We start from the raw sequence: 22,251 nt of genomic DNA, 5'->3' as shown, positions 1-22,251 counted from the left end.
CTCCACCCTAAACAGAAAGGTAAACTTTCTCAGGAAATGTCAGTTAACCCAATGGATTAGGAGTACAACTTCTTCTTGAGAGATATGGGAATGTGATTACATTGAAGGATTTGAAATATGTTTGTTTTCTTGTTAGTTTTCATACATTGTATTATAACAGTCATGTATTCATTAAGATAAATCTATGTTCCTATTACATCTCTGTTTCTAAAGGCACGCTTTTTTTTTTTTTTGCAAGCACATTTCTTTTTTCAACTTTTATAGGAATAATGAAAAATAATGAGCTAGCACTTGACATTTATTGTGCCGTCTTGTAATTACTCCCTGGTGTTGTTTGATGCTGTTTTATGTTCAAATAAATAATATTATCCTATGTCAGAGCCAAGATAAGGAAGAGGAGGAAAAAACCCAACTTAGAATCATAGAATTATAGAACACTTTGGGTTGGAAGGGACCTTAAAGGTCATCCAGTTCCACCCCCCCGCCATGGTCCCGGATATCCTACTAGATCAGGCTGTCCAACACCCCATCCAACCTGGCCTTGAACATCTCCAGGGATGAGGCAGCCACAGCTTCCCTGGGCAACCTGTGCTAGTGCCTCATTCCTCTCATGGTGAAGAAATCCCTCCTTATGTCTAATCTAAATCTGTCCCTCTCCAGTTTATACCCATTGCCCCATGTCCTATCACTACAGGCCTTTGTGGACAGTCCCTCCCCAGCTTCCTTGTAGCCCCTTTAGTTACTACAAGATCGCTGTAAGGTCTCCTGTGAGCCTTCTCTTCTCCAGGCTGAACAACCCCAACTCTCTCAGCCTGTCCTTGTATGGGAGCTTGTCTTACAAAGATGAGAAATATGATGAAGTGGAAAAGGGGAATCATTTGTGCTGTTAATTCACAGCAGCCTGCTGAAAATGGGATTGGAATCATCAGGTCACAGGATTGTCGTTCTATGACATACATGACAATTAATATGGACAGTGTCTCAACACGGGTGCAGCGTTTGACCTGAGCTGAACTCAAGCCGGATGAGAGGCTCCTGACCAGTAACAGCTCCCAATTAGGAATTTTTCCTGCACTGGGAACTGAGAAGTGAGGTTACTGAGGAGTCCCCAAGCTCTTGAGGTAGCTGTCACTTAAACAAGGTGTGGAAAGGAAAGTTCTTTGTGGAAGGAACCATGTGCTGGAGGTGGAGCTACGGCTGGGCAGGGTCTCAGAGCTTGAGAGAACAGCTTCAGCAACACCTCAGCCGGTGCTGCAGGCAATCCAAAGCCCAACAAATAATTGAAGGCCCATCTGTTTTCGTTGAAGACCAACAGAGTTAAAGCTTCGCTCTCTGCAGGGGTGAGTTAAGGGGAAGAGTGAGCAGGAGAAAAGGTAAGAAAGGGGGAAGTAAAAGAAAGGCAGGAGTGGAAAAAACATAGGAAAGTTAAGATCTTTTCATCTCCCTTGGAGCCTGAGAACTCTTGATCCATAGATACTGTGCAGCAATAAATGCACGTCTAATCCTAGTTGTTAGTTGGGATCTTACTGAGATGTATAAGGGCTTGGATTTCTTGAGTTAAGTCTTTATGTAGTGTATTAAAAGTGCTGAAAGAGCTTTGCAGTAAATGAACTTTTCCTGGTGTCCCTGCCCACGGCAGGTGGTTGGAAGTGGATGATCTTTAAGGTCCCTTCCAACCCAGTCATTTTGTTTCCAAAGGCTTGTGTTTGTTTATGAAGGCTTGTAGTGATAGGACATGGGGCAATGGCTATAAACTGGAGAGGGGTGGATTTAGAGTAGACATAAAGAGGAATTTCTTCACCACGAGGGTGGTGAGGCCCTGGCACAGGTTGCCCAGGGAACTAGATGGGCTTTCGGGTCCCTTCCAACCAAAACGATTCTTTGATTCTATGGTTTAATAGGGGGCTAAATGGTTGGGCACAGTAGGAGCAGACACAGCTGGCCTTGATGATCTCAAAAGTCTTTTCCAACCCAGTGATTCTATGATGGTATTCCATGCAGAGAACTTTCCAGAACCCCTAGCAAGGCAGGCACAGGGTCCCTGGTCAGTCTCAGCCCCAGGGGTGGGACGGAGGCGGAGCCCGGGACGCCCAGAACTTATAAAGGGCAGACTGGCACATGTTGTCATTTCGAGCTGCTCCCCTCCATGCTGATTATGTTATCACGGAATCACAGAATCACGGCATAGTTTTGGGTTAGAACTGAATTTGAATGTTTCCAGGGATGGGGCATCAACCAAGCTCCCTGGGCAACCTGTTCCAGTGTCTCACCACCCTCATTGTAAAAAATTTCTTCTCATATTGAGTTTAAATCTACCTCTCCTTAGTTCCTTTCTCCTTCTGTGTCTCCTTACTCGACGTAGCTTATGGAGTAGCTTATGGAGGGAATATCTCCCAAAAAAACCGATGAAAAGATACTAACGGGAACCAGTCCTTCAGTAGCTGTTAGCCAATGACAGAATCAGATAACAAAAATTCTTTTCCTAATCCCCACATTAATATTTTTCCTTAATTATCACTATTACTTTTTTATAGTCTCTTAATAGTGCAATTTTCCTAAGACAGTTAGTTTCCCTTTATTTTTATTAATGTTTTTCCCCTTGGTTATAGAATCATAGAATAGTTTGGGTTAGGAGGGACCTTAAAGATCACCCAGTTCTGACGCCCCTGCCATGGGCAGGGACACCTCCCACTGGATCAGGCTGCCCAGGGCCCCATCCAACCTGTTCTTGAACACCTCCAGGGATGGGACATTCATGACTTCTGGCAACCTGTTCCAGCGCCTCACCATCCCGATTATGAAGAAGTTCTTCCTTCTGTCTAATCTAAATCTGCCCCTCTACAGTTCATACCCGTTGCCCCTAGTCCCATCAATATATGCTTCTGTAAAACGTCCCTCCCGGCTTCCTTGTAGCGCCTTCAGTATTGGAAGGTCTCTTTGGAGCCTTCTCTTCTCCAGGCTGAACAACCCCAACTCTCTCAGCCTGTCCTCATATGGGAGGTTCTCCAGCCCTCTGATCATCTTCATGGCCTCCTCTGGACCCATTTCAACAGCTCCATATCCATTTTATGTTAAGGATTCCAGAACTGGACACAGTACTCCAGGTGAGGTTTCACAAGAGAGGAATAGAGGGGCAGAATCACCTCCCTCACTTGCTGACCACGCTTCTTTTGATGCAGCCCAGGATACGATTGGCCTTCTGGGCTGTGAGTGCACACCATATTCCTAAACACTTCTTCTCCTTGTCTTTTAAATCCCTTCAGGGATAGTGACTCAACCACCTCCCTGGGCAGCCTGTTCCAGTGCCTGAAATGCTTTCTTGTTGCTCTGGGCAGGGATATCTGGAATGGGTCAGTGGGCCAGTGCATGCTCAGTCTTTGCTCTGTGCCACTTGGAGCTTTGCCCCTGCAAGCCCACACAAGCCCCTTTGGTCGCTCAGACCCTCTGCTTTTCCGAGGTTCCTGTACAGGGATGGTACACATGCTCTGGCACCATCCACCCATCAGCAGGTGCTGTTGGGAGACACTGACCTGCAGCATAGTTTCAGGCACCTGGTGCCATCCAGTGCACTTTTGGGCTCCTGAACTCAGCCATGAATAACTGTCACCATTGCAGCTGCCTGAGACAAATGTCCCAGCTGCAGCAGGCTCTAACAGTTGGACTTGTGGGTACTCGCAGACAGTGCTTGTGGAATGCTTCATTCTCAATTTGCTGCAAAAGCAACCTACTGAGAAGCCCACAGGAAAAAATACCACCACTCTGGTGCAGTTTATGATGGTGTCTACAAAAATAAAGTTCAGATTCTTTTCAGAACGCGAATGCTAGAAATGTTGAAGTTGATCCAGTGCCTTTCAAATTAAACTCAAGATTCTCGGTGCTTTCAGTACATCTGGATAGGCTTTAAATTTCTTATTTGCTTGGGGAAGCATTAGTACTGTCAAAATGACTTTCATCAGTTTGAGCTGGATTAATGATACAGTAGTCATTTATAAAATCATAGAATAATTTTGGTTGGGAGGGATTTCTGGAGGTCATCTGGTTCAACCCCTGGCTCAAAGCAGGTCTGGTGAGATGGGGTTGCTTAGGGTCTTTGTCCAGCTGAGTTTTGAATATCTTTGAGGATGGAAATGCCACCTCTCTGGGCACCTGCTCCTGTGTTCCCAACCAGAATTTGCTATGTTGCAATTTGTGTTCATTGTCCCTTGTCTTGTCACTGCATGCCTTTGAAAAGAGTCTGCAGTTGAAGACAGCAATAAAATCTCCCCTATTCTTCTCTTCTTCCAGTTGAACAAAGACGGTTCTCTTAAGTGGTGACCCTCCACTGTACTGTCCCCAGTATAATGAAGAATTTGCTTACCCAGGTAAGACAACAAGGGGCTGCTTACACAGCTGTGATTTAAATAACTGTGGCTGATACCTTGTCTGTTGCTGTCTAAGATGCTATTTAACATCATTAAAAGAACTCAGCAATGCAAAATAGAACTATACCTTCTTTTGCAACTCTGCTGAGCCTCTGAGAAAGCTGATGGATCCTCAACAAAGCATCCACTTGCTTGCCCTGAGGCTTAATGTCAAGTAAAAGTTGATTTGAGAAAGTGGAATAGGTGAAATGCTCATCAGGTCCTGTGCACATCTTGGATTTGTGTTCCTGTAGCTTTTAAACTTAAGTTTTTGCAGCATACCATCCTGTACACTTTGAGGAAGGATAGGGCCAGGTCCATGTCTGCCTCATCCTGGGCAGTGCAGGAAACTTTTAAGTGTTGGTTTTGGTTAGAGCAGTCTTAGAGCTTCTTTTTCTTGGTTTTGGTTACCAGAAAGGGACTGCTGGAGTAACAGGTGCACCGAATACTCTTTCCCAACACCAGCAAGTCCTGTCCTTCAGCTGACGAAGAAAGCTTGATGCTCTAATTTATTTCTGTGACACCCAAGGATTTTCCTAGATGAATAATTAGAACAGCTGTTTACTGTGTTGCCAGAATGGGAAGCTACTACTTACCCACTTTACGTTCTTAGTTCTTTATCTCCTTAAACTATCTACTGTCTGCAGGACCACTGCCCACGACTTCTGTTAACCAAGATACATAGGAAGAAGGGCCCCAGTAGCGTATGCCTCTGGAGCTCCTTAATATCTTCATTAAAATGCCAGTCACAAGGTTCTGCCAAGAGCCAGGTCAGACCGTGATCAGCTTTTTAGGCCGTGTTGACTTTTGGACTCTTTGCCTGTGAAATTCCACAGGTTCACATGCTTGATTATGCAATTATTTTCTTGAATTCATCAGATTTCCGCCCCCCCCGCCCGCCCCCATCCCCCAACCCTGCCTCAGTTTACAGCCCCACATGTGATCTTCCTCATAACAGATTTTCTGATAGTAAAAGGTTTAGAAACAGAATCTGGATTTTTCTCTTAGAAATATAGCTCAGTCATAAAAATTCTCAGCTATTTTGTGTTTTGCTTTGGGAAGACCAGCAGAGGGTGCTTGAGCCAGGGAGCGAACCCCGTCCCAGATTTGTGCTGGAGCTGTTAACAATGCGAGTGTAAAAAAGAATTAAACTTTAATTAGTTTTCTATTGTCCCTGCCCATCGCAGGGGGGCTGGAACTGGATGATCTTTAAGGTCCCTTCCAACCCAAACTATTCTATGATTCTATAACCAAGGGGAAAAACATTAATAAAAATAAATGGAAACTAACTGTCTAACTAACGTCCAGCCTAAACCTCCCCTGACGGAGGTTGAGGCCATAAAAAAAAAAAAAAATTACAACCTTCATCCAGGTCATTGATAAAGACATTGAACAGGGCTGGAGCCAGCACTGAGCCCTGGGGAACCCCACTTGTCTCTGGCCTCCAGCTGGATTTCACACCATTTCCCACCACTCTCTGGGCCTGGCCAGCCAACCAGTTTCCCACCCAGGAGAGTGTGCGCCTGTCCAGGCCAGAGGTGACAGTTTCTCAAGCAGAACGCTGTGAGAAACTCTGTCAAAGGCTTTACTGAAGTCCAGGAAGATACATCCACAGCCCTTCCCTCATCCAGCAGCCAAGTCACTTTGTCATAGAAGGCGATCAGGTTAGTTTGGCAAGACCTGCCTTTTGTGAACCCGTGTTGACTGGGCCTGATCACCTGGTTCTCTTGCATGTATTTCATGATAGCATTCAAGATCACCTCCTCCATGACTTTCCCTGGCACTGAGGTCAGACTGACAGGCCTGTAGTTCCCTGGATCCTCCCTGCGACCCTTGTAGACGGGCACAACATCAGCCTCCAGTCCAGTGGAACTTCCCCAGTCTTCCAGGAGTGTTGGAAGATTATGGAAATGGGTTTGGCCAGCACATCCGCCAGCTCCTTCAGTACCCTAGGGTGAATCCCATCTGGCCCCATAGACTTGTGATGGGTGGTTACGAACCAGAGGTCATTTAATGAGCACCCCAAGCACTGAGCAGCTTATGCTAAATGAAATAAAGGCACTTTAGCATAAGGCCTCACAGCTTTTGCACCAGAATTAAAGCTAACTTTGCAGAAGAAGCAGCTGCTGTAAATGACAACTGTCTTCAAGGTTTCTCTTTGCAACAATAGAGAGTTGTTCTGCCTTATACTCCTCTCGTTTCTCACCGGAAGCTTTCCTCGGTAGTCCTTGACTTATTACTTTGTAGTCTATCAATTTGTAGACCAGAATACTCATATAGCTGTTTCTCATGGGAAAATATAATAATGTATTGTAACTAATGATTACTTGCTGCTAATGGAGAATTGTCAAATCAGCTTGCAAAAGAATGGCTTGCTTCAGCTAAATAAGGTATAAAATGTGTTATGAACTTTGATTAAATGGCTTCACTTGGGTCATATTGATCGCTGCGTGTTGTCCCATTTCTTCCGTCAGACTTGTGGGTATCTAGTCGGGCTAGCAAGGCTCTGACAACCTCCTCTTGGAAGTGGCAGAGCAGGAGCAGAGATCCTGTTGGGGTGCTGTCTGCCCGGGACAGGTGAAAGTCGCTGAGCCGGGGGTGGGGGTGAAGGCTGGGGCTGGCTAGGCAGTGAGCCCGTGGTATGCTCTGGTGCCCGTGGTGCGCTCTGGTGCCTGTGACATCACAAAGGACTAGTCACCACAGGGCAGGTTATAGAGGCACCGGCAGGCAGCCCTGACCAGTGCGGCGTGGGAGGGTGGTGAGTGCATGCATGGGGGAGGCTGGGCTGGACAAGGGCTGAGGCAGAAACATGGGTCCCAGGGAGGGTCGGTTCTGCCCCAGCACCAAGGCCCCAGCCGCTTGCAGGAGCACCTTGGGCAGGGCGCGGTTCAAAGGCATCACTGCCTCCCAGCTGCCTTGTCCTCACTCCTGCCTGCCCCAAAGGTCCCTCTCCCCTGCCACCAGCTCCCTCCAGCCCAGCCCCTCTGAACCCCTCTTCTCCTTCCTCCTGCAGGCCATGGCTGTCACTTCATTCCTTGTCCGTGTGTTCCTACCCGTCATCCAGAACCTGCCTCTGGCTGGGGATGAGCTGGATGAGGCCACGCGTGAGCGCATGGCACAGCGTGCCCAGTACCTGAACCAAGAGACAACTCGTCTGTGGCAGGAGATGGACAAGATGAGCCAGGAGCAGAGTGGCTTTGTAGTCGCAGCCCTGCTTGTTTCTGCCTTGCAGCGCTGGCAGTTCTGGTTGTTTGCCGGAGACCTGGTCCTGTTCTTTGGGCTCTGGTGGTGGCTCAGGAAGAGAAGCCAGGAGGAAGACAGCAGCAGTGAGGAGAGTTTCAGTCAAAATACAGAGGAGGTGAAGGAGGAGGGAGAAGAAGAATACTGTGAAGATGCAAATGACCTGGAAGGCATTTCTGAGGAGCAGAGACAGTGGCTGAAGCAGGACATGGCCAGAGGACGCAATGAGGCAGAGGTCCTGATGTTAGGATTCGTCCTTACCATCAGACGCCACTTGTCAAATAGTTTCTTCCCTGTGCTGGAACTACCCATCGGGGTAGGCAGCGCCTTTGAAGGTTGGGGTCCTTGTGGGGGTGATCCACTCTACCGCCTCCTCGTGCCACTGAAGCCCCGCCATGGGTACACGTTCCACCTGGAGCCGGATACTGCAGGGGAGATGCCAGCAAGGAGCTTCCGTATCCGTGTGGAGTTGCTGTGCTCCTGCACAATGGAGCAGAGGTTGGAGATCACGCGGTGCCTCCTCCATCACCCTGAGGAGGATCTGAGGGGGATTCAGGCCCCTGCCCCCCTACACACCCTATGCACTGGGTACTATCTGGATGTGGAGAAAACTGTCTGCTGGTTCAGTGACAATTTGAAAGCGGTCTGGAAGGATTTGCCTGCGTCATCTCAAAGCCTTCTAACAATGCTGCCCTCTGACCGCTCCTGCAAATTCCAGGTGACCAAAGGCAACCGGAAAATCTTCACAGTTGACGTGGTGTTTGGTGTGCAGCAAGGGAACTCAGACATCTTCCTGAGCAGCCAGGCTACAGAGGCCACCTTCACCCCAAGCACGACGTGGCTAGAGAGCTACGATGTGGCAGAGGTGAAGTTCTTCAGGCATATAGCCAGGCAGGCCCCGTACAACAACTTCCACCTGAAATGCCTTCAAACTGCTGCCAGCAGCCTGGTGGGCATAGGCTTCACCACCTACACCCTGAAGACAGTTGTGATGCACCTCCTGACCATCATACCCCTCTCCGGCCAGCACAAGGGCGATCACCTGCTGCTCTTGCTGGATGCCTTGCAGTACCTGTGCTGCTGCCTGGCAGAGAAACGCCTCAACCACTTCTTCTTTGGCAATAAAAGCGTACCCAAGGAGATCGTCTTGCCCTCCCATTTCCAAATGGCTGAACCACTGAACCTCTTCCAGCATCTTGCACAGGACCCGGATGCCCACACCAAGGCATGGCGGGAGTTCCTGGTGCTACGAGATCGCCTGAGAAACGTGCTGATGTATGGATATTGAAAGAGGTCTCCGCGCACAGTGTGGGAGTGACAACAACTCTATGGCAGGGTAATTGGGACTAAGATAAAGTGTGAAGCTGTTACAAGGCATATTGTAATAAAGATCATTAAAATGACCGGGTGTTGTGAATTAGACGCACGGGATAACACATCTTGAACGTGTGAGAAGGCCAGGCTGGAAAAAAAACGCCTGGGAATAAGTGGATTGGAGATGGGACTGATGATTGGATATGGCAACTGTCTCAGAAGTAATTCCTCTGCAACCACATATATTTTATCTTGTGGGGACTAATATGTGTGGGCCTTTACTGACGGGATATGCGGGACTGATTGTAGGGTGTCTGAGTATTCAAAACCAAACTTTATGTGCATCACTGAGAATAATTGGCTCAGACTCTATAGGTGAGATTCAAATAATGCTAGCTGCCTTGCAAACCTCATGCTGCATACCAATCAATCAGAAGGCTGCACCAATTATTTTTTCCCCAAAGTTCCCCTCAGATTCAAGGGCAGGGATGATTTGGCAGTACTAATTCTGCCCAGGAATCTTGGGCTTTGCAAGTCACAGAACAACCTATGCTTGCAATTAACATTCAGGGAGAGACATTTACAGGATCATTGGATACTGGAGCGGATGTTTCTATCATTTCTCAAACTGAATGGCCTCCTCAATGGCCTCTTGATGTCGCTCTCACTACCAATGCAGGCACAGGTGGGACACAAATTGCTGTGAAGAGTGCCAAACTATTACCAGTGACAGGCCCAGAAAAGTCACAAGCGTGGATTCAACCACATGTGATGCCAACATCAATAAATGTACAGGGAAGGGACTTAGTAAAGCAGTGGAATGTATCCATCACTACTGCAGAAACAAATTGATCCTAAAGGTCACCGATGTAAAGCCCCCGTTCAAACTCTCCTGGTTGACAGAGAAACATGTTCTGGTTTATCGCTGTTCTCCTACAGGGGAAAAACTTGTTCAACTGCAACGTGTAGTAGAACAATGAGAAGCTGGGACATGCTGTTCAGAAAGGGCGTGACCAGCAGGTCCAGGGAGGTTATTCTCCCCCATGTACTCGGCACTGGGGAGACCGCTCCTCGAATCCTGTGTTCAGTTCTGGGCCCCTCACAGCAAGAAGGATGTTGAGGCTCTGGAGCGAGTCCAGAGAAGAGCAATGAAGCTGGTGAGGGGCTGGAGAACAAGTCTTACGAAGAGCAGCTGAGGGGGGTAGGGTTGTTTGGCCTAGAGGAGGCTGAGGGGAGACCTCATTGCTCTCTAGAACTACTTTAAGGGAGGTAGTGGAGAGGAGGGTGCCGGCCTCTTCTTTCGTCTCTCTGTTTCAAGGCCTTGTTAGAGTTGTTCAGTCTCACAGCATCCAGGCCTTGTTCTCTGTAAAACGGTCCCACAACTTGTAAGACGTTTCTTTCCTCCTGTCCAAGCTGAACCCCTCCTGGGACAACTAAAGGTCACCCACCCGCTCTCCCCTCGTCCCGCACGCCCCGTGCGGCTCGGGGCGGAGCTGCCCGTGTCCGCAGGAGGCGGGGCGGCCCCGCTGGGCCCTTAAGGCGCGGGCGGGGGTTGTGCTGTGGCGGTGGCCGTTATGGCGTGGGGCTGCGCGCTCTGCCTGGCGCTGGCGGCCGCGGCGCTGCTGGCCCTGCTGAGGCGATGGCTGCGGGCGGACGGGGACCTCGCCCTGCTCTGGGCCGAGCGCAGCGGGAGGAGGCCAGGTAACGCCGCATCGGAGAGGGGGGGAGGCAGCCCCGGGGAGGGGGGATGGAGCTCGACCTGCAGCTGGAGTTGGAGCTGCAGCGGCTGGAGCCGCCGCGTGCACCGAGGCGAGAGCTGCTACGGGGTGTGTTTCCCCCTTGACAGCGAAAATGCTGGGAAATAAACTCCCCAGAGCTCGTTTTGGGGTTTTGGAAAGCAAGCACCCTCTCATCAGGCTTGGGAAAGAAGAGGGAGTGCTCTCTGTCAGTGATGTGCAACGAGAAGGGAGCTGCAGACAGTGTGTGTTTCCCACCTACTAGTGGAAGTGCTGGCAAATAAACTCCCCAAGACTCATTTTGGGGTTTTGGAAAGTAAACGACCTTTAATTAGGTCTGGGAAACACAAGAGAGTGCTCTCCATCAGTGATGTGCAATAGACAAGAGCCTGGGACGGTGTGTTTCCCCCTTGACAATGAAAATGCTGGCAAATAAACTTCCTAAGGCTCGTTTGGGGCTTTTGGAAAGCAAGCCCCCTGTAATCAGGGCTGGGATACAAGAGGGAGCGCTCTCTGTCAGTGACGTGCAGCGAGAAGGGAGCTGGGAAGAGAGTGTATTTCCCACTTACTAGCGAAAATGCTGCTAAATAAACTCCCCAAGACTCGTTTTGGAGTTTTAGAAAGCAAACAATCTTTAATCGGGGCTGGGCAACATGAGGGAGTGCTCTCTGTCAGTGATGTGCAACAGACGAGATAGGGTTAGAATGTGTATCCTCCTTGATAGCAAAAATGCTGGCAAATAAACTCTCTTAAGGCTCCTTTTGGGGTTTGAGAAGGCAAATACCCTTTAATCAGAGCTGGGCAGCGTGAAGGGGTGCTCTCCGTCAACCACGTGCAGTAAGACAAGACCTGGGAACAGAATATACTTCCCACTTGATACTGAAAATGCTGGCAAATAAACCCCCCAAGACTCATTTTTGGGATTTTAGGAAGCAAGCACCCTCTAATCAGGACTAGAAAACATGAAGGGGTGATCTCCATCAGCCATGTGCAACAGACAGGAGCTGGGGACAGAATGTATTTCCCACTCGGTAATGAAAATGCTGGCAGGTAAACACCCCAAGACTCGTTTTGGGGTTTTGGAAAGCACTTGCCCACCCTTTAATTGGGGCTGGGCAATGCAAACTAGTGCTCTCTGTCAATGATGTGCAGGGAGACAGGAGCTGAGGACAATGTGTTTCCTACTTATTAGTGAAAGTGCTCGCAAATAACTCTTGTCACTTGTCTTGTCACTGCATGCCTTTGAAAAGAGTCTGCAGTTGAAGACAGCAATAAAATCTCCCCTATTCTTCTCTTCTTCCAGTTGAACAAAGACGGTTCTCTTAAGTGGTGACCCTCCACTGTACTGTCCCCAGTATAATGAAGAATTTGCTTACCCAGGTAAGACAACAAGGGGCTGCTTACACAGCTGTGATTTAAATAACTGTGGCTGATACCTTGTCTGTTGCTGTCTAAGATGCTATTTAACATCATTAAAAGAACTCAGCAATGCAAAATAGAACTATACCGTCTTTTGCAACTCTGCTGAGCCTCTGAGAAAGCTGATGGATCCTCAACAAAGCATCCACTTGCTTGCCCTGAGGCTTAATGTCAAGTAAAAGTTGATTTGAGAAAGTGGAATAGGTGAAATGCTCATCAGGTCCTGTGCACATCTTGGATTTGTGTTCCTGTAGCTTTTAAACTTAAGTTTTTGCAGCATACCATCCTGTACACTTTGAGGAAGGATAGGGCCAGGTCCATGTCTGCCTCATCCTGGGCAGTGCAGGAAACTTTTAAGTGTTGGTTTTGGTTAGAGCAGTCTTAGAGCTTCTTTTTCTTGGTTTTGGTTACCAGAAAGGGACTGCTGGAGTAACAGGTGCACCGAATACTCTTTCCCAACACCAGCAAGTCCTGTCCTTCAGCTGATGAAGAAAGCTTGATGCTCTAATTTATTTCTGTGACACCCAAGGATTTTCCTAGATGAATAATTAGAACAGCTGTTTACTGTGTTGCCAGAATGGGAAGCTACTACTTACCCACTTTACGTTCTTAGTTCTTTATCTCCTTAAACTATCTACTGTCTGCAGGACCACTGCCCACGACTTCTGTTAACCAAGATACATAGGAAGAAGGGCCCCAGTAGCGTATGCCTCTGGAGCTCCTTAATATCTTCATTAAAATGCCAGTCACAAGGTTCTGCCAAGAGCCAGGTCAGACCGTGATCAGCTTTTTAGGCCGTGTTGACTTTTGGACTCTGCCTGTGAAATTCCACAGGTTCACATGCTTGATTATGCAATTATTTTCTTGAATTCATCAGATCTCCCCCCCGCCCCGCCCGCCCCCATCCCCCAACCCTGCCTCAGTTTACAGCCCCACATGTGATCTTCCTCATAACAGATTTTCTGATAGTAAAAGGTTTAGAAACAGAATCTGGATTTTTCTCTTAGAAATATAGCTCAGTCATAAAAATTCTCAGCTATTTTGTGTTTTGCTTTGGGAAGACCAGCAGAGGGTGCTTGAGCCAGGGAGCGAACCCCGTCCCAGATTTGTGCTGGAGCTGTTAACAATGCGAGTGTAAAAAAGAATTAAACTTTAATTAGTTTTCTATTGTCCCTGCCCATCGCAGGGGGGCTGGAACTGGATGATCTTTAAGGTCCCTTCCAACCCAAACTATTCTATGATGCTATAACCACTTCTGGGAAGTGGCAGAGCAGGAGCAGAGATCCTGTTGGGGTGCTGTCTGCCCGGGACAGCTGAAAGTCGCTGAGCCGGGGGTGGGGGTGAAGGCTGGGGCTGGCTAGGCGGTGAGCCCGTGGTGTGCTCCGGTGCCCGTGGTGTGCTCCGGTGCCCGTGGTGTGCTCCGGTGCCCATGGTGCGCTCCGGTGCCTGTGACATCACAAAGGACTAGTCACCACAGGGCAGGTTATAGAGGCACCGGCAGGCAGCCCTGACCAGTGCGCGTGGGATGGTGGTGAGTGCATGCGTGGGGGAGGCTGGGCTGGACGAGGGCTGAGGCAGAAACGTGGGTCCCAGGGAGGGTCGGCTCTGCCCCAGCACCGAGGCCCCAGCCGCTTGCAGGAGCACCTTGGGCAGGGCGCGGTTCAAAGGCATCGCTGCCTCCCAGCTGCCTCGTCCTCACTCCTGCCTGCCCCAAAGGTCTCTCTCCCCTGCCACCAGCTCCCTCCAGCCCAGCCCCTCTGAACCCCTCTTCTCCTTCCTCCTGCAGGCCATGGCTGTCACTTCATTCCTTGTCCGTGTGTTCCTAACCCTCATCCAGAAGCTGCCCCTGGCTGGGGATGAGCTGGATGAGGCCACGCGTGAGCGCATGGCACAGCGTGCCCAGTTCCTGAACCAAGAGACAACTTGTCTGTGGCAGGAGATGGACAAGATGAGCCAGGAGCAGAGTGGCTTTGCAGTCGCAGCCCTGCTTGTTTCTGCCTTGCAGCACTGGCAGTTCTGGTTGTTTGCCGGAGACCTGGTCCTGTTCTTTGGGCTCTGGTGGTGGCTCAGGAAGAGAAGCCAGGAGGAAGACAGCAGCAGTGAGGAGAGTTTCAGTGAAAATACAGAGGAGGTGGAGGAGGAGGGAGAAGAAGAATACTGTGAAGATGCAAATGACCTGGAAGGCATTTCTGAGGAGCAGAGACAGTGGCTGAAGCAGGACATGGCCAGAGGACGCAATGAGGCAGAGGTCCTGATGTTAGGATTCGTCCTTACCATCAGATGCCACTTGTCAAATAGTTTCTTCCCTGTGCTGGAACTACCCATCGGGGTAGGCAGCGCCTTTGAAGGTTGGGGTCCTTGTGGGAGTGATCCAGTCTACCGCCTCCTCGTGCCACTGAAGCCCCGCCATGGGTACACGTTCCACCTGGAGCCGGATACTGCAGGGGAGATGCCAGCAAGGAGCTTCCGTATCCGTGTGGAGTTGCTGTGCTCCTGCACAATGGAGCAGAGGTTGGAGATCACGCGGTGCCTCCTCCATCACCCTGAGGAGGATCTGAGGGGGATTCAGGCCCCTGCCCCACTACACACCCTGTGCACTGGCTACTATCTGGATGTGGAGAAAACTGTCTGCTGGTTCAGTGACAATTTGAAAGCGGTCTGGAAGGATTTGCCTGCGTCATCTCAAAGCCTTCTAACAATGCTGCCCTCTGACCGCTCCTGCAAATTCCAGGTGACCAAAGGCAACCGGAAAATCTTCACAGTTGACGTGGTGTTTGGTGTGCAGCAAGGGAACTCAGACATCTTCCTGAGCAGCCAGGCTACACAGGCCACCTTCACCCCAAGCACAACGTGGCTAGAGAGCTACGATGTGGCAGAGGTGAAGTTCTTCAGGCATATAGCCAGGCAGGCCCCGTACAACAACTTCCACCTGAAATGCCTTCAAACCGCTGCCAGCATCCTGGTGGGCATAGGCTTCACCACCTACACCCTGAAGACAGTTGTGATGCACCTCCTGACCATCATACCCCTCTCCGGCCAGCACAAGGGCGATCACCTGCTGCTCTTGCTGGATGCCTTGCAGTACCTGTGCTGCTGCCTGGCAGAGAAACGCCTCAACCACTTCTTCTTTGGCAATAAAAGCGTACCCAAGGAGATTGTCTTGCCCTCCCATTTCCAAATGGCTGAACCACTGAACCTCTTCCAGCATCTTGCACAGGACCCGGATGCCCACACCAAGGCATGGCGGGAGTTCCTGGTGCTACGAGATCGCCTGAGAAACGTGGTGATGTACGGATATTGAAAGAGGTCTCCGTGCACAGTGTGGGAGTGACAACAACTCTATGGCAGGGTAATTGGGACTAAGATAAAGTGTGAAGCTGTTACAAGGGATATTGTAATAAAGATCATTAAAATGACCGGGTGTTGTGAATTAGACGCACGGGATAACACATCTTGAACGTGTGAGAAGGCCAGGCTGGAAAAAAAACGCCTGGGAATAAGTGGATTGGAGATGGGACTGATGATTGGATATGGCAACTGTCTCAGAAGTAATTCCTCTGCAACCACATATATTTTATCTTGTGGGGACTAATATGTGTGGGCCTTTACTGACGGGATATGCGGGACTGATTGTAGGGTGTCTGAGTATTCAAAACCAAACTTTATGTGCATCACTGAGAATAATTGGCTCAGACTCTATAGGTGAGATTCAAATAATGCTAGCTGCCTTGCAAACCTCATGCTGCATACCAATCAATCAGAAGGCTGCACCAATTATTTTTTCCCCAAAGTTCCCCTCAGATTCAAGGGCAGGGATGATTTGGCAGTACTAATTCTGCCCAGGAATCTTGGGCTTTGCAAGTCACAGAACAACCTATGCTTGCAATTAACATTCAGGGAGAGACATTTACAGGATCATTGGATACTGGAGCGGATGTTTCTATCATTTCTCAAACTGAATGGCCTCCTCAATGGCCTCTTGATGTCGCTCTCACTACCAATGCAGGCACAGGTGGGACACAAATTGCTGTGAAGAGTGCCAAACTATTACCAGTGACAGGCCCAGAAAAGTCACAAGCGTGGATTCAACCACATGTGATGCCAACATCAATAAATGTACAGGGAAGGGACTTAGTAAAGCAGTGGAATGTATCCATCACTACTGCAGAAACAAATTGATCCTAAAGGTCACCGATGTAAAGCCCCCGTTCAAACTCTCCTGGTTGACAGAGAAACATGTTCTGGTTTATCGCTGTTCTCCTACAGGGGAAAAACTTGTTCAACTGCAACGTGTAGTAGAACAATGAGAAGCTGGGACATGCTGTTCAGAAAGGGCGTGACCAGCAGGTCCAGGGAGGTTATTCTCCCCCATGTACTCGGCACTGGGGAGACCGCTCCTCGAATCCTGTGTTCAGTTCTGGGCCCCTCACAGCAAGAAGGATGTTGAGGCTCTGGAGCGAGTCCAGAGAAGAGCAGTGAAGCTGGTGAGGGGCTGGAGAACAAGTCTTACGAAGAGCAGCTGAGGGGGGTAGGGTTGTTTGGCCTAGAGGAGGCTGAGGGGAGACCTCATTGCTCTCTAGAACTGCTTTAAGGGAAGTAGTGGAAAGGAGAGTGCCGGCCTCTTCTTTCGTCTCTCTGTTTCAAGGCCTTGTTAGAGTTGTTCAGTCTCACAGCATCCAGGCCTTGTTCTCTGTAAAACGGTCCCACAACTTGTAAGACGTTTCTTTCCTCCTGTCCAAGCTGAACCCCTCCTGGGACAACTAAAGGTCACCCACCCGCTCTCCCCTCGTCCCGCACGCCCCGTGCGGCTCGGGGCGGAGCTGCCCGTGTCCGCAGGAGGCGGGGCGGCCCCGCTGGGCCCTTAAGGCGCGGGCGGGGGTTGTGCTGGGGGGGTGGCTGTTATGGCGTGGGGCTGCGCGCTCTGCCTGGCGCTGGCGGCCGCGGCGCTGCTGGCCCTGCTGAGGCGATGGCTGCGGGCGGACGGGGACCTCGCCCTGCTCTGGGCCGAGCGCAGCGGGAGGAGGCCAGGTAACGCCGCATCGGAGAGGGGGGGAGGCAGCCCCGGGGAGGGGGATGGAGCTCGACCTGCAGCTGGAGTTGGAGCTGCAGCGGCTGGAGCCGCCGCGTGCACCGAGGCGAGAGCTGCTACGGGGTGTGTTTCCCCCTTGACAGCGAAAATGCTGGGAAATAAACTCCCCAGAGCTCGTTTTGGGGTTTTGGAAAGCAAGCACCCTCTCATCAGGCTTGGGAAAGAAGAGGGAGTGCTCTCTGTCAGCGATGTGCAACGAGAAGGGAGCTGCAGACAGTGTGTGTTTCCCACCTACTAGTGGAAGTGCTGGCAAATAAGCTCCCCAAGACTCATTTTGGGGTTTTGGAAAGCAAACGACCTTTAATTAGGTCTGGGAAACACAAGAGAGTGCTCTCCATCAGTGATGTGCAATAGACAAGAGCCTGGGACGGTGTGTTTCCCCCTTGACAATGAAAATGCTGGCAAATAAACTTCCTAAGGCTCGTTTGGGGCTTTTGGAAAGCAAGCCCCCTGTAATCAGGGCTGGGATACAAGAGGGAGCGCTCTCTGTCAGTGACGTGCGGCGAGAAGGGAGCTGGGAAGAGAGTGTATTTCCCACTTACTAGCGAAAATGCTGCTAAATAAACTCCCCAAGACTCGTTTTGGAGTTTTAGAAAGCAAACAATCTTTAATCGGGGCTGGGCAACATGAGGGAGTGCTCTCTGTCAGTGATGTGCAACAGACGAGATAGGGTTAGAATGTGTATCCTCCTTGATAGCAAAAATGCTGGCAAATAAACTCTCTTAAGGCTCCTTTTGGGGTTTGAGAAGGCAAATACCCTTTAATCAGAGCTGGGCAGCGTGAAGGGGTGCTCTCCGTCAACCACGTGCAGTAAGACAAGACCTGGGAACAGAATATACTTCCCACTTGATACTGAAAATGCTGGCAAATAAACCCCCCAAGACTCATTTTTGGGATTTTAGGAAGCAAGCACCCTCTAATCAGGACTAGAAAACATGAAGGGGTGATCTCCATCAGCCATGTGCAACAGACAGGAGCTGGGGACAGAATGTATTTCCCACTCGGTAATGAAAATGCTGGCAGGTAAACACCCCAAGACTCGTTTTGGGGTTTTGGAAAGCACTTGCCCACCCTTTAATTGGGGCTGGGCAATGCAAACTAGTGCTCTCTGTCAATGATGTGCAGGGAGACAGGAGCTGAGGACAATGTGTTTCCTACTTATTAGTGAAAGTGCTCGCAAATAACTCTTGTCACTTGTCTTGTCACTGCATGCCTTTGAAAAGAGTCTGCAGTTGAAGACAGCAATAAAATCTCCCCTATTCTTCTCTTCTTCCAGTTGAACAAAGACGGTTCTCTTAAGTGGTGACCCTCCACTGTACTGTCCCCAGTATAATGAAGAATTTGCTTACCCAGGTAAGACAACAAGGGGCTGCTTACACAGCTGTGATTTAAATAACTGTGGCTGATACCTTGTCTGTTGCTGTCTAAGATGCTATTTAACATCATTAAAAGAACTCAGCAATGCAAAATAGAACTATACCTTCTTTTGCAACTCTGCTGAGCCTCTGAGAAAGCTGATGGATCCTCAACAAAGCATCCACTTGCTTGCCCTGAGGCTTAATGTCAAGTAAAAGTTGATTTGAGAAAGTGGAATAGGTGAAATGCTCATCAGGTCCTGTGCACATCTTGGATTTGTGTTCCTGTAGCTTTTAAACTTAAGTTTTTGCAGCATACCATCCTGTACACTTTGAGGAAGGATAGGGCCAGGTCCATGTCTGCCTCATCCTGGGCAGTGCAGGAAACTTTTAAGTGTTGGTTTTGGTTAGAGCAGTCTTAGAGCTTCTTTTTCTTGGTTTTGGTTACCAGAAAGGGACTGCTGGAGTAACAGGTGCACCGAATACTCTTTCCCAACACCAGCAAGTCCTGTCCTTCAGCTGATGAAGAAAGCTTGATGCTCTAATTTATTTCTGTGACACCCAAGGATTTTCCTAGATGAATAATTAGAACAGCTGTTTACTGTGTTGCCAGAATGGGAAGCTACTACTTACCCACTTTACGTTCTTAGTTCTTTATCTCCTTAAACTATGTACTGTCTGCAGGACCACTGCCCACGACTTCTGTTAACCAAGATACATAGGAAGAAGGGCCCCAGTAGCGTATGCCTCTGGAGCTCCTTAATATCTTCATTAAAATGCCAGTCACAAGGTTCTGCCAAGAGCCAGGTCAGACCGTGATCAGCTTTTTAGGCCGTGTTGACTTTTGGACTCTGCCTGTGAAATTCCACAGGTTCACATGCTTGATTATGCAATTATTTTCTTGAATTCATCAGATCTCCCCCCCGCCCCGCCCGCCCCCATCCCCCAACCCTGCCTCAGTTTACAGCCCCACATGTGATCTTCCTCATAACAGATTTTCTGATAGTAAAAGGTTTAGAAACAGAATCTGGATTTTTCTCTTAGAAATATAGCTCAGTCATAAAAATTCTCAGCGATTTTGTGTTTTGCTTTGGGAAGACCAGCAGAGGGTGCTTGAGCCAGGGAGCGAACCCCGTCCCAGATTTGTGCTGGAGCTGTTAACAATGCGAGTGTAAAAAAGAATTAAACTTTAATTAGTTTTCTGTTGTCCCTGCCCATCGCAGGGGGGCTGGAACTGGATGATCTTTAAGGTCCCTTCCAACCCAAACTATTCTATGATTCTATAACCACTTCTGGGAAGTGGCAGAGCAGGAGCAGAGATCCTGTTGGGGTGCTGTCTGCCCGGGACAGCTGAAAGTCGCTGAGCCGGGGGTGGGGGTGAAGGCTGGGGCTGGCTAGGCGGTGAGCCCGTGGTATGCTCTGGTGCCCGTGGTGTGCTCCGGTGCCCATGGTGCGCTCCGGTGCCTGTGACATCACAAAGGACTAGTCACCACAGGGCAGGTTATAGAGGCACCGGCAGGCAGCCCTGACCAGTGCGCGTGGGATGGTGGTGAGTGCATGCGTGGGGGAGGCTGGGCTGGACAAGGGCTGAGGCAGAAACCTGGGTCCCAGGGAGGGTCGGCTCTGCCCCAGCACCGAGGCCCCAGCCGCTCGCAGGAGCACCTTGGGCAGGGCGCGGTTCAAAGGCATCGCTGCCTCCCAGCTGCCTCGTCCTCACTCCTGCCTGCCCCAAAGGTCTCTCTCCCCTGCCACCAGCTCCCTCCAGCCCAGCCCCTCTGAACCCCTCTTCTCCTTCCTCCTGCAGGCCATGGCTGTCACTTCATTCCTTGTCCGTGTGTTCCTAACCCTCATCCAGAAGCTGCCCCTGGCTGGGGATGAGCTGGATGAGGCCACGCGTGAGCGCATGGCACAGCGTGCCCAGTACCTGAACCAAGAGACAACTTGTCTGTGGCAGGAGATGGACAAGATGAGCCAGGAGCAGAGTGGCTTTGCAGTCGCAGCCCTGCTTGTTTCTGCCTTGCAGCACTGGCAGTTCTGGTTGTTTGCCGGAGACCTGGTCCTGTTCTTTGGGCTCTGGTGGTGGTTCAGGAAGAGAAGCCAGGAGGAAGACAGCAGCAGTGAGGAGAGTTTCAGTGAAAATACAGAGGAGGTGGAGGAGGAGGGAGAAGAAGAATACTGTGAAGATGCAAATGACCTGGAAGGCATTTCTGAGGAGCAGAGACAGTGGCTGAAGCAGGACATGGCCAGAGGACGCAATGAGGCAGAGGTCCTGATGTTAGGATTCGTCCTTACCATCAGATGCCACTTGTCAAATAGTTTCTTCCCTGTGCTGGAACTACCCATCGGGGTAGGCAGCGCCTTTGAAGGTTGGGGTCCTTGTGGGGGTGATCCAGTCTACCGCCTCCTCGTGCCACTGAAGCCCCGCCATGGGTACACGTTCCACCTGGAGCCGGATACTGCAGGGGAGATGCCAGCAAGGAGCTTCCGTATCCGTGTGGAGTTGCTGTGCTCCTGCACAATGGAGCAGAGGTTGGAGATCACGCGGTGCCTCCTCCATCACCCTGAGGAGGATCTGAGGGGGATTCAGGCCCCTGCCCCCCTACACACCCTGTGCACTGGCTACTATCTGGATGTGGAGAAAACTGTCTGCTGGTTCAGTGACAATTTGAAAGCGGTCTGGAAGGATTTGCCTGCGTCATCTCAAAGCCTTCTAACAATGCTGCCCTCTGACCGCTCCTGCAAATTCCAGGTGACCAAAGGCAACCGGAAAATCTTCACAGTTGACGTGGTGTTTGGTGTGCAGCAAGGGAACTCAGACATCTTCCTGAGCAGCCAGGCTACAGAGGCCACCTTCACCCCAAGCACGACGTGGCTAGAGAGCTACGATGTGGCAGAGGTGAAGTTCTTCAGGCATATAGCCAGGCAGGCCCCGTACAACAACTTCCACCTGAAATGCCTTCAAACCGCTGCCAGCATCCTGGTGGGCATAGGCTTCACCACCTACACCCTGAAGACAGTTGTGATGCACCTCCTGACCATCATACCCCTCTCCGGCCAGCACAAGGGCGATCACCTGCTGCTCTTGCTGGATGCCTTGCAGTACCTGTGCTGCTGCCTGGCAGAGAAACGCCTCAACCACTTCTTCTTTGGCAATAAAAGCATACCCAAGGAGATTGTCTTGCCCTCCCATTTCCAAATGGCTGAACCACTGAACCTCTTCCAGCATCTTGCACAGGACCCGGATGCCCACACCAAGGCATGGCGGGAGTTCCTGGTGCTACGAGATCGCTTGAGAAACGTGCTGATGTACGGATATTGAAAGAGGTCTCCGTGCACAGTGTGGGAGTGACAACAACTCTATGGCAGGGTAATTGGGACTAAGATAAAGTGTGAAGCTGTTACAAGGGATATTGTAATAAAGATCATTAAAATGACCGGGTGTTGTGAATTAGACGCACGGGATAACACATCTTGAACGTGTGAGAAGGCCAGGCTGGAAAAAAAACGCCTGGGAATAAGTGGATTGGAGATGGGACTGATGATTGGATATGGCAACTGTCTCAGAAGTAATTCCTCTGCAACCACATATATTTTATCTTGTGGGGACTAATATGTGTGGGCCTTTACTGACGGGATATGCGGGACTGATTGTAGGGTGTCTGAGTATTCAAAACCAAACTTTATGTGCATCACTGAGA

The 22,251-nt window shown here is 50.1% G+C and overlaps 3 protein-coding genes across 3 annotated transcripts; all 3 read left to right on the top strand.

Moving 5' to 3' along the window:
• Window positions 1-7,452: 7,452 nt before the first annotated feature.
• LOC138721376 (inositol 1,4,5-trisphosphate receptor-interacting protein-like 1) lies at window positions 7,453-8,981 on the top strand (the record flags this gene model as incomplete). The annotated part of the gene is made up of 1 exon (XM_069858408.1): window positions 7,453-8,981. A coding segment is annotated over one exon (1,476 nt), but the record flags the coding sequence as incomplete, so codon positions are not given.
• A 1,523-nt stretch (window positions 8,982-10,504) lies between these two features.
• LOC138720750 (inositol 1,4,5-trisphosphate receptor-interacting protein-like 1) lies at window positions 10,505-15,525 on the top strand. Its single transcript, XM_069857101.1, has 3 exons — window positions 10,505-10,655; window positions 11,994-12,070; window positions 13,896-15,525. The coding sequence occupies exons 2-3, from the start codon at window positions 12,050-12,052 to the stop codon at window positions 15,408-15,410; spliced, it is 1,536 nt and encodes a 511-aa protein (XP_069713202.1). The 5' UTR covers window positions 10,505-10,655; window positions 11,994-12,049; the 3' UTR covers window positions 15,411-15,525.
• Window positions 15,526-17,002: 1,477 nt separating this feature from the next.
• Window positions 17,003-21,987, top strand: LOC138720534 (inositol 1,4,5-trisphosphate receptor-interacting protein-like 1). The gene is made up of 3 exons (XM_069856861.1): window positions 17,003-17,137; window positions 18,475-18,551; window positions 20,358-21,987. The coding sequence occupies exons 2-3, from the start codon at window positions 18,531-18,533 to the stop codon at window positions 21,870-21,872; spliced, it is 1,536 nt and encodes a 511-aa protein (XP_069712962.1). The 5' UTR covers window positions 17,003-17,137; window positions 18,475-18,530; the 3' UTR covers window positions 21,873-21,987.
• The last annotated feature ends 264 nt before the right edge of the window (window positions 21,988-22,251 follow it).

Source organism: Phaenicophaeus curvirostris, chromosome 5 (assembly GCF_032191515.1).
Source record: "Phaenicophaeus curvirostris isolate KB17595 chromosome 5, BPBGC_Pcur_1.0, whole genome shotgun sequence".
NCBI classification, from domain to species: domain Eukaryota; kingdom Metazoa; phylum Chordata; class Aves; order Cuculiformes; family Cuculidae; genus Phaenicophaeus; species Phaenicophaeus curvirostris.
This window is presented reverse-complemented; position numbering and strand designations above follow the sequence as displayed.